This window comes from Mastigoproctus giganteus, chromosome 2 (assembly GCF_048544385.1).
Source record: "Mastigoproctus giganteus isolate SK-2022 chromosome 2, ASM4854438v1, whole genome shotgun sequence".
NCBI classification, from domain to species: domain Eukaryota; kingdom Metazoa; phylum Arthropoda; class Arachnida; order Uropygi; family Thelyphonidae; genus Mastigoproctus; species Mastigoproctus giganteus.
In genome coordinates, this window is record NC_143576.1 from 174,703,186 (window position 1) to 174,721,637 (window position 18,452).

General features: G+C 38.0%; 1 protein-coding gene across 1 annotated transcript in view; it reads left to right on the forward strand.

The window, feature by feature from the left end:
* Tbcd (tubulin folding cofactor D) overlaps positions 1–18,452 on the forward strand; it is a 256,208-nt gene that overhangs the window by 60,139 nt on the left and 177,617 nt on the right. The window contains exons 4-5 of the mRNA XM_090389645.1: positions 7,452–7,662; positions 14,278–14,476. Of these exons, the coding sequence (XP_090245771.1) occupies positions 7,452–7,662; positions 14,278–14,476 (410 nt within the window). The remainder of the gene's footprint in view (positions 1–7,451; positions 7,663–14,277; positions 14,477–18,452) is intronic.

The following is an 18,452-nucleotide window of genomic DNA, read 5'->3' on the forward strand; positions in this document are numbered from 1 at the left end:
ATGATGCAAGAAAGCAAGCTTATTCAGCATCAGCCAAAAAAAAAAAAAAAAAAAAACCCACTCCCATTTCACCCCTCCGTTCGTTCGAAATTCCTGTCCAGTTGAGCTTTAAATTTGTTTAGGCTATCAACTTCAACAACAAGTGATGGAAGTCGGTTCCACCAACCAACCACCCGCTGGCCAAAGGCAAATTTCCGTACATCTATCCGACATCCGTCCTTCCTCAATTTGAATTTATGCCCTCTGAGGTGATTATTCTGAGCAAGATGAAGAATCCCATTGGCATTGAGCATGCTCAAACCATTCAAAGCCTTATACACCTCTATCAGATCACCTCGCCGGTGCCTAGTCTCCAGACTCTGTAATTTGCAAAACTTAAGCCTTTCTTCGTAAGAGCAACCCTTTGTTCCATTTCCTAATCTTGTTGCCCTTCTCTGTACCCGTTCCAGCAGCTCTACATCCTTCTTGAAATGAGGCCTCCAGACCTGTATACAGTACTCAAGATGTGGCCTAACCATTGCCTTATACAAGGGAATAATCACCTCCTTATCCCTGCTAGAAAAATTCCTGTATATCATTGACAAGACACCATGAGCTACTCTTGCAGCTCGTCTGCACTGCTCAGAGAACTTCATATCTGCCTGCACAATTACCCCCAGGTCCTTTTCATTCTCCACCACTGTCAGTGTAGTACCGCAGAGTTGATACGTTGCTCTGGGGTTACTGTATCCCATATGTAGTACTTTACATTTGTCAATGTTAAACTTCATTTGCCACCTCTCAGCCCATCTGTTCAACCTTTCCAGATCCTGTTGCAGCAGCATAGCGTCAGTAGTGTCCTTAACGACCCTGCCAACCTTTGTATCATCTGCAAACTTGGACATTAAACTTGATATCCCATCATCAATATCATTCATAAACACCGAAAACAACAACGGACCCAACACTGAACCTTGAGGAACTCCACTAATAACATTAGTCCACGTTGAGCAGTGTCCATTGATTACCACTCTCTGTCTTCTGCCACTCAACCATCCCCTTATCCATAGCAGCAATTTGCCTCCAATGCCACACTGCTCCAATTTGTGCAGCAGTCTTCCATGTGCAACAGTATCGAAAGCCTTTCAAAGATCCAAATATATAATATCAAAGTTATTCCCTGCATCCAGTTCTTTTGTGACTTCATCATAGTATCCAATCAAATTGGTCAGGCAAGACCTGCCCTTAACAAAACCATGCTGCGTCTGAGCTATAACGGAATTCTTGTCTAGATGATCCTGCAGTGCTTCTTTAACCAGTGCCTCCATTAATTTACCTGGAACAGAAGTTAAACTAACAGGTCTATAATTACTTGTGTCAGCCTTTGATCCTCCTTTTGGGGTTACATTTGCACATCTCCAGTCTATGGGTACCTCCCCTGAGTCCAAAGAAGCTCTCATAATTATGGCTAGGGGTTTGCATACTTCCTTTGCTGCCTCCTTTAATATAACTGGATAGATCCCATCCACCCCAGGTGCCTTTTTTATGTTTATCCTCAACAATCTCTCCTCCACTTTCCTCTCAGTTATTACAAAATCATCCAGCTCACTGCCAATGTTTACTTTACCTACATCATTCTCCTTCCTGAATAACTCCTCATGCGTGAATGTAGATGCAAAATACTCGTTTAGATTGTTAGCCACCTGAGCAGGATCCTCAACTGTTGAACCATCAATATCCAGTGGACCAATCTGATTCATCCCTTTCCTTCTCAAGTTCAAGTATGTAAAGAACTCTTTTCTGTTTTTCTTTGCATCCTTTGCCAATGATTTTTCGTAGTCTGCCTTAACATTAGCATTATTAGCATTAGTAGAGGCATTTGATGCAAGAAAGCAAGCTTATGCAGCATCAGCCAAAAAAAAAAAAAAAAAAAGTAACATAAATAAATAAAAATAACCACTTCCACTTCACCCCTCTGTTCGTTCGAAATACCTGTCCAGCTGAGCCTTAAACTTATTTAGGCTATCAACTTCCACGACAAGGGATGGAAGTCTGTTCCACCCACCAACCACCCGCTGGCTAAAGGCAAATTTCCGCACATCTATCCTACATCTGTCTTTCCTCAATTTGAATTTATGCCCTCTCAGGTGATTTTTCTGAGCTAGAGGAAGAATCCCATCAGCATTGAGCATGCTCAAACCATTCAAGGCTTTGTACACCTCTATCAGATCACCCCGCTGGTGCCTAGTTTCCAGACACTGTAATTTGCAAAACTTAAGCCTTTCTTCGTAAGAGAACCCCTTTGTCCCATTCACCAATCTAGTTGCCCTTCTCTGTACTCGTTCCAGCAGCTCTACATCCTTCCTGAAATGAGGCCTCCAGGCCTGTATACAGTACTCTAGGTGTGGCCTGACCATTGCCTTATACAAGGGAATAATCACCTCCTTATCCCTGCTAGAAAAATTCCTATATATCATTGACAATACACCATGAGCTACTCTTGCAGCTCGTCTGCACTGCTCAGAGAACTTCATATCTGCCTGCACCACCACCCCCAGGTCCCTTTCATTCTCTACCACTGTCAGTGTAGTACCACAGAGTTGATACGTTGCTCTGGGGTTGCTGTTTCCCATATGTAGTACTTTACATTTGTCAATGTTAAACTTCATTTGCCACCTCGAAGCCCATCTGCTCAACCTTTCCAAATCCTGTTGCAGCAGCATAGTGTCAGTAGTGTCCTTGACAACCCTGCCAACCTTCGTATCGTCTGCAAACTTGGACCTTAAGCCTGATATACCATCATCAATATCATTTATAAATACAGAAAACAATAAAGGCCCCAATACTGAACCCTGAGGGACTCCACTAATAAAGATTAGGAGATTAGGCAGGCCTTTGCCTGCCTAATCTCCTTTGTGACTTGGTTACAGACCAACTTATATCTATCATAGGCTTCCATGTCACCCATTAATTTGTATGTATCCCATGCATTTTTCTTCTCTGCCACGTGTCTCATTAGTTCATCTGACAACCATTTAGGCCTAAACCTTGAACAATATTTCTTAGTTGGTATGTAAAGACTGGTAGCCTCCAAGATTAGTTCCTTGAATGCTTCCCATTTTGAGTTTGCTGTTGGTAACATCATCAGTTGGTCCCACTGCACAGAATTTAGATACTGTCTCAGACCATCATAGTCTCCTTTACGAAAACAAAAACCCTTCCCTTTACCTCTGATGGTAGTTACCTCCTTGAGTAAATCCCACTTCAACACACTGTGATCACTGCCACCTAGTGGTTCATTTATCTGCAGGTTCTTAATGCGTGAAGAATCACTACTGATAATCAGATCAAGAGTATTGCTCCCTCTTGTTGCCTCACGAACATGCTGATGTAGAAAACAGTCATCCAATAAATCCACAAAAGCCTTGCTAGTGTGTGAGTGACCAACCCACAAATTCCAGTCAATATCTGGGAAATTAAAATCCCCCATTATAAGACTCTCTGATTTACTGGCCCACTCTATTTCCCTGTACAATATCTTATTATACTCATCAGAGTCATTAGGCCTATAACACACTCCTACTCTGAATTTTGATTTCCCTATGCTTATGTCACACCAAACTGACTCGACACTGCCCTGTCCATCGATGTCGACTGGCTTCACTTCCTTGGACTTTATGTGTTTCTTAATTAATAGCATAACCCCTCCTCCCCTCCTGTCCTGTCTATCCTTTCTATACACATTGTATTCCCCAAATTCCAGTTCCGCATTACTTATATCTGTGTGACACCACGTCTCTGATATCCCAACAATATCTGCCTTTGATGTTTTGAGCAATACCTCAAATTCATCAAATTTATTTACCAAACTCCCAGCATTGGTGTACACGCAGGTATACATGCACCTGTTTCTATTCTTAGCTACCCTAACACAACCCATGTGTTTACTTGTACCGCGATGACTACCAGCAGTCTCTGAAATATCCTGCATCTTGTTTTTCAGACTTCTGCTCATTTCAATAGAAGCAGTGCAAGAATCTCTTTCACCTCTGCCAGTGGCTACTGTCAATCTATTGGTCTTTGTCTCCCCCCAAGCTAGCAGTTTTCCGACCCACCTAACACTGCCTCGACAGCATCAGCAAAAATTCTTGCACCCTTTCTATTTAAGTGTATCCCATCCCTGTAGAAGCAATCTCTCCTGTTAACAAGTACAGTCCAGGCTGAAAAAAATTCTACCCCTTGAGCCTTGCACAATCCCTCCAGGGCCGAATTGATCGACGAGGCTCTCATCATATACTCCCTCCTATCGTGTCTGAGGGAGTATATGATGAGAGCCTTGTCGATCAATTCAACATGTCGATCCTTCAACAAATTCATGTAAGATTGTGTAGTGAAAGTGCCTCATTAAAATGACTGATAGCTAAAATCCTCATGCACACAGATTCAGATTTTCTCAAATGCAACCTATAATTCTAACTCCTGCAGTTCATTGTTGGTAAGGGACTCACCATGGAAGGTAGCAACTCCTCTACTTTCATCCACACTAACTCCTTTAATTCTTGATATAGTTGTCATTTAGTGGTGTCTTTATTTGCATTGGGCAGCTTACCTTCAAAATCAGGAAATCCTGTATGATTGCTGGTGCAGTTACTACCAAACACCGTTCATATAAGATGGAGAGACCTCATTCCAGGCCTCATCAATGTTATGGATTGCTTTCATTATATGAAAATTTTTTCACCAGTCTCACATGATTTTCTATCCCGACCATTGTCACTACACATACAAAACTATGTATGTGCAGTAATTTTCCAATGGCTTCGTGGTACACAAACTTGACAGTGACAAAGAGGTGCTAATGATGAATCTGCACATAACAAGTGTACATACTTTAATTAAAGAATTTTGCCTTTTAATTTTTTTTTGAAATATAAACCATAAAAATTCACATGGGCTGGGGATGTGCTAAGCAGGTTTTTGGTTTGTTTTTTTTTTTTTTTTTTTTTTTAACGAGCATTAGCAACTGAGGCCATATTGCTCTGGGGATATGCGGTGCTCATTCCCTGACCTTTCCGCATCCTCCATATTTGGTGGTCATGGGTTCGAACCCCAGTCTAATCAAGAAGCGTGTGCTACGCACCGCGGCTCCTGCCCACCTGGCTACGGAGGCTAAGCAGGGTTACCTGTATTAACCCAGCACACGTCAATGAATCGAGAAGACTATTTTCTGCTAATTAATATTAAAACTATTTTCTGCAAATTAAAAATTAATTAATATTAATATTTTCTGTAAATTAATATTAATTATCTAATTATTTCTTTGGTATGAAGATCCTTCATACATCTGGGATTTTTTTTTTTTTTTTTCCTCTTTTTTTTTTTTAAGTTGTGTAAGGTATCTGTAATTCTTGAATGAAATTTTAGTTCTGTCAGAAATTTTAAACTACGATGATCTCAATTGCTATGTCTACCATCCAAGAAAAACAAAAAAGGTCCTAACATTATAGTCACAACTTTTAACTTCGACCATCCCTGAAGTCTATCTAGGTCACTCTAAAGCTTCTTCAGAGTGACCTAGATAGACATCAGGGATGGTCAAAAAAATGGCAGCTATGCTTTAATCCAGCTAAGTGTAAGGTATTACACCTGGAGAACAGTAACCCCAAAATAACTTATACACTTAGTGGAGTTGAACTAAAGCCAGTAGTGGAGGAAAGGGACTTGGGTATTGCGATACAGTCAGACATGACGTTCTCCAAGCATTGTAGACTGGTTGCAAGGAAGGCCTGTGGTGTCCTATCGATGATTTATTGAACAGTTGCTAGTAGAGATAAGGATGTCATAATCCTGTTGTATAAGTCTATTGTTAGACCACACTTGGAATACTGTGTTCAAGTATGAAGACTGCACCTAAAGAAAGACATTGTTCTTGAAAGGGTCCAAAGACAGGTAACTCCCCTGCTGAGATCAGCAAAAGGGCATCCATATGAGGAAAGACTTTGAATATGTGGGTTGCAGAGCTTGGAAACTAGGCACCTTAGAGGAGACTTGATTGAGGTGTTTAAGGCTCTGAGAGGCATAAGTAAAATGAATGAGGACAAAATTTGCATGGTTATAAATGGTTATAAATGATTCTAGAACTAGGAGCCATAATTTCAAGTTATGGGGGAAGATGTTTAGACTGCATTGCAAGAAGTTTTATTTTAGCCAGCAAGATATAAATTTCTGAATAAGTTATCTACATGAGCGATATAGGCTGGCAGTTTGGAGAAATTCAAAGATCAGCTGGATAATTACCTACGGAGGAGGTCAATGCATAGATTTTCTATTTCCGTTTCTCTTATTAATTATTTTTAAAAATTTTCTTCCCATTATTATTACAGTGGATTCTGGTTAATCGGGGTAGCCATTTATTTGGGGCAAATCTTAAAAAACAGAACGCAATCGAGAAAACAGCCAGAGTTTACTTCTCTTAATTGGAACAACATGCCGTTTAATCGGGGCAGGAGACTGCAGTGCTGGAGACAATCTCCATTGCTGCGGTCTGCCTACGATTGTCTCTGACCGTACCACTTGGTTTCGGTTGGATTTCTGGAGGTCACAACCATAAAACAGTTAGCAGTCACCTGTTTATTGGGTTTTTCTGTTAGTAGCATCTATCATAAATGGATAGTAAACTCGATCTTATTGAATTTGCGATAATACCGACAACTGGAATTCTGTGGGTTATTATGGTGAAATGTGTTTACACTTCCACGAAATCTTCAATCATATAAAAAAAATTACTTTTCAGAATCTTCTCTTCATTGCTATTTTTAAAGCTTCGTAACTTACTTTGTTCTCACTTGCACATATTGTGTTGCAATTTGTGTGTGTCGTGTTCTTTGTTATTGATTGCTTATCTTTTTACTGCTTTAAATTTTAACCCCCACCCATAGATGTCAGTGAACAGAAATGTCAACTAGTTAGTATGCCCATATTACAGTACATATTTATTATTCTGATTCGCTGTTTAATAGAATTAAAATTCAATTCACAAACATGATCACAATGACCGGCGCTTACTACACATCGTACAGTGAACAGTACTTTACTATGGTGAGTCCATCGTAATGTCATTTGATTGTACAGTGGACCAATTGTAAAGCAGGGGTCCATAGTATTTTTAACTATTTACGTGAAACTTCGGATAATTGGGGCAGCCGCTTAATCAGGCCAAAATGCACTAGTGCCCACCAAATACGGAGGATGCGGAAAGGTCAGGGAATGACCACAGCATATCCCCAGAGTAATATGGCCTTTGTTGCTAATGCTGATAAAAAAAAAAAAACCAAAAAAACCAAATCTTTCTGTTCAACCATTATCTAGTATAATTAATTTATGCGCAAATTTTATTTATAGTTTATATAAATAAATTTAGGACAATATATGTAAATCATATCACAGTATGTATATATTTTGTTTTATTTCAGATGTTAGTAACAAGTGATCCTAATGAAACATCTGGACTTAATGTACAGTCAGGAATGCTTAGTGCCCTAGCTTTAATCTTTAAAAATGGTAAGAGAGAAGATGTAAAGGATTTTGGTAAACCAGTCTTGCAAAAGATTGTGGAGTGTGGTTTTGAGAACAGCAAAAGCATAGTAGTACGCAAAATGTCACTGAAGCTCATTCATAGAATTGGTGAGATATTTTCCTTTGTTTTTAAATGTAAAATCAGCAAAAACAGTATTTGCTGATTTTTTGCAACAAATACATCTGGTAATAGCCAAACAGAATTATTTCCTACTTTTGGGCTTAATTTAAAGATACCATGTAAAATTTGAATATAATTTTTCCTAAAGATGTTGTCCAAGAATTTGATAAGCTTCTTGTTCTTTACCGTCATGTGGTGCTCCAACTGAGATTAATATTTGTATTAGCAACATGATGCAAGGAAGCAACACTTATATAGCACCAGAAAAAAAAAAAAAGAAGAAGAAAAAATAAGAAATTCATGTACCCTTTCCTTCCAATAATTTGTCTAAACTTTCCTTAAATTTGTTCAAAACTACTCACCTCCACAACACTAGGTGAAACTTTATTCCAACATCTGATTATTCTTTAGCTGAATGCAAATTTTTGCACATTTATTCTGCAACCATCCTTTTTTCAGTTTAAATTTACAGTGGTACCTTGGTTTGCGAGCATAATTCGTTCCGGAAACGTGCTCGTAATCCAAAGCACTCGTATATCAAAGCGAATTTCCCCATAAGAAATAATGGAAACCCAGATGATTTGTTCCAAAACTCAAAAATATTCATATACTGTAAAAATGATTAATACAAAATACATACCTTTTTATATTTTTAATATTTAAATTTAATATACATAAAGCAATCGAATTTATTAATTATTGGGTAGGACGACTTTCACTGTCTCTAACGGAATCACTGCTATCTGTTGATTTTTTCTTTTTGTGCGACTTTAACAAGGAATCTTTCCAATGACACTTGCTTTTGCCTCCTTTTGAGGATTTCACGGAAATCAGATTCATCGCTCGCACTATTACAAAACGAGGAGGCACGCTTGATACACATAAACAAAGCTGCACGCGTGTAGCTCGGTGGGCCGGAGGCCGGTGTGATTTTGGCCATAAACCGTAGTATGAGGCCACTATAAATTTTCCCGGGTAAGAATTTTTGACCCAGTCCGCCTCTGTTTATCGATATTGCTTTTTTTTTTTTTTTTCTCTCTCTGAATCTGCAGTGTCTTCGCCAGGATGCTTCCTTTTCACACCTTTTAATTATTTTACTCATTTTTAGGGAATAAAGCACAATTACAAAACGAGGAGGCATGCTTGATACACATAAACAAAGCTGTGCGCGTGTAGCAACTGAATAAACAACACCGTAAAGGCAGAGACAACTCTATTAACACCTCACATTTTACTAAAGCACATTTCTAGGGGTTACTACCATAAAACAATAAAAACAATTTCCAGTTGCGTTTCTGCGAGTGAATCTGTTATAAACTGGTAGTAAACTCGATCTAATTGCTTTTGCGATTATACCGATAGCTGGAATTGTGTTGGTTTTTACGTTATTATGGTGAAATGTGTTTCCCCTTCACTGATATAAAAAACCATAAATACATTTTCAAAATCTTCTCTTCATTCCTATCGGGTTGCGTTCGGTTGGGGTGATTCTGCGTTCGACTGCCATTTCTTGTAAACACAAAGGCTAATTGTGCATAAGCGAATTCGGTTTGTGTTATATAAGATATCGTTCCCCTATTTATAAATCGTGTATGATCGAATTCGTGTAGCGTAAACACGTGTTATACGAGGACTGACTGTACAGTACTCGTATTGCAAGACCTCGCTCGTTTATCAAGTTAAAATTTATTAAAAATTTTTGCTCGTCTTGCAAAACACTCGCATACCAAGTTACTCGTAATCCAAGGTACCACTGTATATCCCTTTGTATATATGTATGTATGTCATCTGAGGAAGAGCAAAGAGACTATCAGTATTTATTTCACTTAATCCTGTTAATTAAATCCATGTATACTCTAAATAGGTTACTATGCAGATTTCTTGTTTCCAGAGATTGCAGTTTATGGAATCCCTGTCTTGATAACAATATCCTTTTGCATCCCCAAAAGAATATTCTTGTTGCTCTTCTCTGTACCCTTTCAAACAGATCCACATTCTTCTTAAAAGTGAGGTTTCCAAACCTGCATTCAGTATTCCACATGGAGCCTAATCATTCCTTATACAATAGCATGATCACCTGTTTGTCCCTGCTGGAAAAAGTCCCACTATTTTGCACTGCTCACAGAATTTCATAGTCTACAATTACCCTAGATCTTTTTCATACTCCACTACCTTGAGTTTGGTACCATCCATTCTCCATTACCTCGAGGTAATAGAGTATGGATGATACTTATTATTATGTTATTCTGGGATTACTGCTACCAAAATGCAGTATCTTCCATTTATCACTGTTAAATCTCGATGTCATTTTACAACCCATCTTCTTAATTAATTTAGATTCTTTTGAAGTAGAATATCCTGATTACTTCATTAACCACCGTGCCCACCTTTGTATCATTTGCAAACTTAGACATTAAAGTTGAAATACCTACATCAATATCAGTAAATACTAAAAATAGTAAGGGACCCAACAGTGACTTCTGTGGAATCCCACTTATCACATTAACTCATGAAGAGCAGGGGCCATTTATTACCACCCTCTGTCCTACCACTGAACCATCCTTTTATCCATAGTATCAACTTGCCCATAATACACCGTGTGCACGTTTTCCTAAACCGGATAGGAATATATCATAAAATATAGTTATTTCATATTCACCATTAGAAAGACACAATTATCCTTCTAGCCCACTTGCTGTACAGGGGGTGAACCTTGTGTTAATAAACTGATAGTAAATAAAAATAAAAAAAATATGGCCCTAGCAGCCTATGTGTAATTAAACACAACAACAACCATGTGCATGCACGGGCGCGCGCGCGCGCGCCACACACACACACACACACACACACACACACACTCTTCCAATTTATACAACAGTCATACTTGTGGTATAGTATCAAAGGCTTTACTGAAATCTAAGTATGGGATGCCAAAATTCTTTGTTTCCAGTTCCTTTATGACAATAACATTATAACTAATCAGATTGGCGAGGCATGAACTCCATTTAAGAAATTCATGCTGCAATTGCTTTATAGTTTATTTAAATGCAATTTGTTTATTACCTAACTTGTTATTTATAATGTTAATCACATGCGAGGTGCTACCGAAAAGTTCCCAAAATCTAATTATAAAATAAATTAGACTCACCCCCGGGTCCTATTTGCCACCATCATTCGAAGTAGTCCCCTTGAGAGCGTGACTGATCCCAGTGCTTCTCCAGTGATTTGAATGCCTCCTGAAAGTTCTTCATCATAGTGTTCAGCACTGCCTGCGATTCGGTTTGGATATTCTCTATGCTGTCAAATCTTCAACCCTTCAGCTTGATTTTCATTCATGGGAAGAGAACTGCACCACAGCGAGAGATGTGTGGGCCGGCGCGTTGTCACGATGAAGGACCCAGTTCTTTGTGTGCCACTTTTCTGGACGGTTCCTCCTGATGCCTTCCCTTAACTGCCCCAGGTTGTCACAATAGAACTTTGCATTGATGGTCTGGTCGGGAGGGATGAATTCCTTATGGATAATCCCATCAATGTCCAAAAAACAGATCACATTACTCCTCACTTGTCTGGCGCCTCCGTAGCCAGGTGGGAAGGAGCAGCAGTGCGTAGCACACGCTTCTTGATTAGACCGGGGTTCGAGCCCGTCACCATCAAATACAGAGGATGCGGAAAGGTCAAGGAATGACCACCGCATTTCCCTGAGCAATATGGCCTTAGTTGCTAATGCTCCTAAAAAAAATAAAAAAAAAACCAAACCTCACTTGTCAGGATTTCTTTGGTCGGGGCGAAGATGGGCTCTTCCACTGGGATAATTGTTGCTTGGTTTCTGGGTCACACCCATATACCAACTCTCATCACCGGTGATGACTGTAGATAGGAAGTTTTGATCACTCCTGGCCCCTTCTTGAAGATCTCTACTAACTTCCATGCAATGCTGCTTTTGGCCTTCACTCAGTAACCATGGCACGAACTTTGCTGCAATTCTTCTTGTTTTCAACTCATCTGACAAAATCCATTGACACGTGCCATATGATAGTCCTGCAATGCCACAGATGTCATGGATGGTCCGCTTGTGGTCTTTACGGATCACTGCCTAAACCTTTGCGATATTTTCCAGGGTGGTTCTCGATGATGGACGCCCAGAGGAATCATCATCATCATCATCATAAACCGACAGTCGACCGTTTTTAAAACAGTTAAACCAGTAGTAGGTCTGTGACTGGCATAAGCATTGACACCAAAAGCTTGTTTCAGCTTCTTATAGGTTTCTGCTGCTGTATTGTTAAGAAGGAAACAAAGGTTTTGTTTCCTTCTTAATGTTGCTCTCTCACACATCAGCCAATGCAACAATCGCAAACTACACAAAACACACCGCTAAAGAACCGTGCATAAATTCAGTAACTTTATACAGGCTGATGGCACGCTAATTCAATTCAGAAAGGATGCATGCAGTGTTACCTAGCGCCACAAGTCCATACTTTGCTGAAGTCTCAGCTCATTCAGCTTATATTCCATCATTCCAAAGAATTAAAAACACTGCAGAACAGTGTTCTATTAACTTTCAAACTGCTTTTCTACATACTAGATCATTTCAAGTTCGCTACCAACATGACCTTTCTGCAACTTTCATTCAGGAAGAAGGTGTTCCACAGGGATCAGGGAGTGCCACTCTTTTTGCTCTTAAAATAGATTCCATCACTAAACAACTTCCAAATACTGTAGAGACGTATCTTTATGCAGATGACCTTTCCATCTCCTGTCATTCCCAAAACATGAGATCTGTTGAACAACAGCTGCAGATATCACTAAATAAAATACAGCAATGGGCCAGCATCAGTGGCTATTGATGCTGGCCCATTCGCAGCAGAAAACAGTTGCTATCCATTTTTGTAGACAGTGCAAGTTTCATCCGGATTCTGAACTTCAAATGTCTAATATCTCTATCCCAGTCACTAATAACATCAGATTTCTCGGATTAGTTATGGACAACAAGCTAAATTTCTTAGAGCATATTAAAAAAGTACGTACTGCCTGTCTAAATACTTAGAGCACTATCTGCCCTGACATGGGGTGCAGATCGTATCTCCCTACTTCGATTATACAGGGCATTAATCAGATCCCATCTTGATTATGGAGTTCCCATCTATGATTCTGCCAGAATGAGTGAATTACATTGCCTTGATCCAGTTCAACACAGTGCATTGAGGATTGCACTTGGTGTATTCATCGCCAGCACATAGCCTTTACATTGATGCTCATGAGCCCCCACTATCTTTATATAGGAAATCACTATTGCTAAAGTATGCTGTCAAGATACAAAGTTGTGCCTTGCACCCTATTCAGTCATACCTTTTCAATCCACCATTTAGAAACCCTCTACAGAAATAAACCTAGCATAGTAAAACCAGCTGGGCTGCACGTTCTTGAACTGATGCAGGTTTGGAATGCTTCCATCCATTCCGTACAACAGGTAGCAACTTGTACCTCAACCACGATGGGTTCCATCTCCTATATCGACCTGTGACACTTACCTCTGTCAATGGGGAAAGAATATTTTAAAGGCATCAAATGTCAGACAACTTCATGCAGCTCACATTCAATAACCCTGTTCCAGCATCAGACTATACACAAATCATTCATGATTCATGCCTATCAGAATGGACAACAATCTGGCACTCTCAAACTAATAATAAACTTTTTCAGTTTAAACAGGATCTGAAAATTTGGCGCTCCAATGTCCGTATATCAAGACAAGAAGTAGTCCTTTCAAGGGCAGGAATAGGTTATACTCATCTAACCCACCTTTATTTACCCACAGGAAACAATCCACCACAGTGTCCATATTGTTCTATAAATCTGACTGTTAAACACATTCTCATTGACTGCCCCTACTATAGACAAGACAGAACTTCAACCCTGATATCACTGGTAAATCTTGATAAACCAATAACTTTAGAGAATCTCATTGGTGACAAGGCAAATATTTCCGAATTTTTCAAGCACCTCAAGCAAACTTGAGGTACTTGAAAAACCAATTTTTCAAGTACCTCAAAAATCAGAAATTTTTAATAATTTCTGATTTTACAGAAATTTCTCATATCCTTATATTATGAATGAATAGGCGCATTATAGCAACAGCAGCTTATGTGCCGTCAAACCCCCATAACAACAACAACAACAACGAGTCCATACTAGATGTAGTTCCCGCGCAACATTCAAATTTTGGGAACATTTGGGTAGCACTTCGTATACACTTATGCATTTTTTAAACTGAAAAATTTTAGATATAAAAGTTATTTTAGATATAAAAGGTAACGTTTCTGCATTTACTTAAACTAAATTATAAACAGTGAAAAAATCCATATATTTACACTTTTCACTAATAGCATTTTGACTAGTAACACTTGTTAACATAAAGAGAACAAGAACATTATTTATAACTTATTGCTCTTAAAAAATTTGAAGATTTCAAAAAAATTCCTTTTTTATAAATAATTATCTTATAAATTTAATACAGAACTCTAAGGTAGATTTTTTTATTTTCAAAAAAAAAAAAAAAAAACAGATTTATAATAGTTTTATTTAATTAATTGTTTTATCAGGTTTAAGCTTTTTGAGAATTAAAATAGCTCCTTGGAGATACAGCAGAGGAAGTCGCTCATTAGCAGCTAATTTGGATGGTTCTAATTTTGGTCAACCTGAACAAGAAATTGAGGATGAAGAGTATGATATTCCAGATGAAACAGAAGATGTTATCGAACATCTTTTAGTTGGTTTGCGAGATAAAAATACAGTCATTAGGTGTGTAAACTTTCATTCTTTTAATGCTTTAAATCACGTGCCATATTTGTGTAATTTGTATGGAAGTGCATTCAAGTTACAAGGCTTCCTAATTTATTCAATTAGAAACAATAAACAGTCAGCGTTCTCTAAGAGGGAAGCTTATTTCGAAGACCTTTATGCCAAACATGATCAAAAGGGTTTGAAATGTCAAGCTCAACTACTTGAGTTTCAGCAAACATTTCCATTGAATTTGTCCATATATGGTAATATTTAAGCCTAAATATTACAGTGGATCGTCACTGATGGAATCCGTATTGGTGATCATTGATCAGATGTAAGGTTTCAAGATAGTTTAGGAGTTGGCTGTTAATGGATTTATCCATTACTGTAGAAAAACTATAAGTAAGGACAATGGGACGACACTTGGATGGGAGGGATATGAGCAAATTTCCAAGTACAGTCGGTCCTCGTATAGCACGATAGTTGTGTTCCTAGAAATCCTCGTGCAATGCAAAATCGTGCAATAAAAACAAGCCTTATGGGAAAAATAGGGTTAGGTGCCGACCACCCAAGATCAAACACACTTTTGTAACCAAAACATTACCAAACACAATAAGTTATCATAATAAAATACTTACATATTTTATTACTACTATTACGTAATAAAATATCACTAATGCTTTTGCTTCTATTGTAAGCAAGCTTGTTTTTTGTTTGATTTTCTATTGAAACAGATGACAGCCATTCCATCTCTTCCAATTCTTTGTGTCTTAATCTAATGGATTTTAATTACACTTTGAGTTGTTCCTGCTATAAAAGTTGTTTTTATTTTATCTGCATTCTTTGTAATTCTCGGCGTTGCCTCATTTTGGCCTGTAGCACGTGCAATATCACATGTTCTTTCATTTTGCTCAAAGCGTTTCACAATTTCATATTTTTTTCTCTATCGACAGAGGCGGACTGGCCATAAGCCTTACCGGGGAAACTCCGGTGGGCCGGAGGCCAGTGTGATTTTGGCCATAAACCATAGTATGAGGACACTACAAATTTTCCCAGGTAAGAATTTTTGGCCCAGTCTGCCTCTGTTTATCGATATTGCTTTTCTTTTTCTCTCTGAATCTGCAGTGTCTTCACCAGGACGCTTCCTTTTCACACCTTTTAAGTATTTTACTTATTTTTTGGGAATAAAGCACAATTACAAAATGAGTAATTGTGCTTTATTCCTTGATACACATAAACAAAGCTGCGCGCGTGTAGCAACTGAATAAACAACACCGTAAAGGCAGAGATACAGTATTAACACCTCACATTTTACTAAAGCACATTTCTGGGGGTTACTACCATAAAACAAAAACAATTTCCAGTTGCGTTTCTGCTAATGGAATCTGTTATAAACTGGTAGTAAACTCGATCTAATTGCATTTGCGATAATACCGATAGCTGGAATTGTGTGGGTTTTTACCTTATTATGGTGAAATGTGTTTCCCCTTCACTGATATAAAAAAAACATAAATACATTTTCAGAATCTTCTCTTCATTCCTATCGTTTTGCATTCAGTTGGGGCGATTCCGTGTTCGACTGCCATTTCTTGTAAACACAAAGGCGAATCGTGCATAAGCGAATTCGGTTCATGTTATACACGATATTGTTCCCCTATTTATAAATTATGTATGATCAAATTCGTGTAGTGTAAACACGTGTTATACGAGGACTGACTGGAGAAGGAAAAAAAAAATCAATGAAATAAGAAAGTATAAACAGGCAACACAGAACAGAATTATGCTCAGGAAAACTGTTTTTGAAAACAAGTGGAGAAATACCATCAGTAACTGGAGTTTTCTTGGCATCAAGATTATTTAAAATTTTTCAGATATTTTCTGATGTCCTTTTGATGGAAGACTATAGGATTCATTGAGTACTGTGTACTGGGATTTGTGGGAGATGGTTTACCCAGATGATAAATTCAAGAGTTAGAAGAAAAGTAGAATGCTAGGCAGGTCAGCTTTATCTCTAGCTTAGGTGGAGGTAGAACCATCAGGTTTTAACAGAGGGAATACAGATGGACAAAAGTTTTGGCAAGAGACCAGAATGCATGACCACTGTTTAGACAAGAAGCAAGTTTAATACTCTTAGCCTGTTCATATCTATTTTGGACTGATTAATAAATACTTTACAATCGTTGTGAGCTTTGGTGTAGACAGGAAATGAACATTTCTAAAAGAATAAGAGAAGTTTACCTTAATATGATGTGTAGAACACTTCTGTATGATTCTCCAGAAATTAAAATGGATAAAACATTAAAGCAAAATAATTAAAATAAATTGAAAATAGTTAAAAAATCAATTGAACACAATTAAAAAACACAGGAAACACGTGATCACAGGAATGAATTTTCATTCCTGTGATGATCATTACATACAGTCGAAAAGCATTGTCAGCTTCAGGAAGGAAAATCATTTTTCATATTTTGTTAAAACTTTCTGTAATTAATTTTTTATTTGTGTTCAATTAATTTTTCAATTGTTTTCAGTTTATTTTAATTATTTTGCATTAATGTTTTATTCATTTTAATTTCTGGAGAGTGTCATATGGAAGTGTTCTACGTATCATATTGAGATAAACTTCTCTTAATTCTTTTACAAATATTGAAATCAACGTAGAACATATTGAGCATCATAGCTCTGGTTTGTACCATCAAACAGAAAATGAACTTAGTTTTGGTTACAAGCCAGTTGCTATTTGCAAAATTCTTATCATAAAACATTCTTAGCACATTTATTGGGAACCCAAAGATTAGATATAGGATGAGGTTTAAAGGTGAAGTGTGGAATAAAGGATTTCATTCCAGCAAGAATAATTTTACTGACATGATCTGAGCAAACATTGACATCAGAAGATTTAAAACAGTAATCGAACCATGTAAAAAAAGAATAAAAATCTTGTAGATCATCCTATTTTGCATTCTTGTAATGCCAAACAATATGAGGCTGATAGTGGCCAGAGAGAACACACTCCTTCGGATTGGAGAAGAACCCATCACAAAGGTGTGAACTGAGGTACCTAGAGGACCACTCACCTCAACTGTGTACTTGGAAGAATGGTTCATAAGAAAAAGTTGAAGAGTGTTGTCTGTTGTTAGGTTATCTTGTTTTCTGATAGGTGAATGAACAATCTGTACAAGGTCATTAATAATAGCAAAATACTCAGCATCTCAACCAGCCAGGTCCATATGATTAGCAAACTGAAGCCAGCAACATTAAAATCGCCAAAGAAAATTACCTCACTGTTAAGAAAGTTGAGTTAAAGAAAGTCTAGTTTCAAATATAGGAAGTCAAAGAGTTCCAAGTGATTAGTGGAATTGGGAGATCGATAGAGGCAACAGATGAATTTGACAGAATGGGGTGGAGAGATTTGAAGCCAGAGTTCGAAAATAGGAGATTCCAAATTACCGAGTCTCTGACAGGAAATATCAGAGCAGACATATGCACAGGTACTACCTTCAAAGAATTGTACAGTGAATAATTAGGACAAACTGATATGAGCAGTGGTTTAATCAACTGATAATTGTAATTCTGCCAAAAAAAGTAAGTGTGACTTAGCAGACTAAGTGGAAATAGACATAATTGAGATTGGAACTGAGACCACATATTTTGTGAAAGGAACGAAGAAGTTTTTGGGAAGGAAGTTTGTTGCATTGGTTTGACCATCCGTGATGTTTTCAGTAATAAATAAAAGATGGTGGACATTTATGAAGTAATGAAATTTTTGGATATGGCATGCACACATCATGAATATACCTGCTTCTTGACAAAATGCAGCCTCAACTATGTCCCTCCCACTACACACTCCTGATTCCCTCTAGTCATTAAGACTTACCAGCAAGATCAGTCTGGTGGATCTCTACTGGCCCACCTGCAAACATCATATTAGAGCTGTAACCTTGAAATGTAAGGAAGATTGGATCTTGCCATGATGCCTGTCATAACCTCAAAA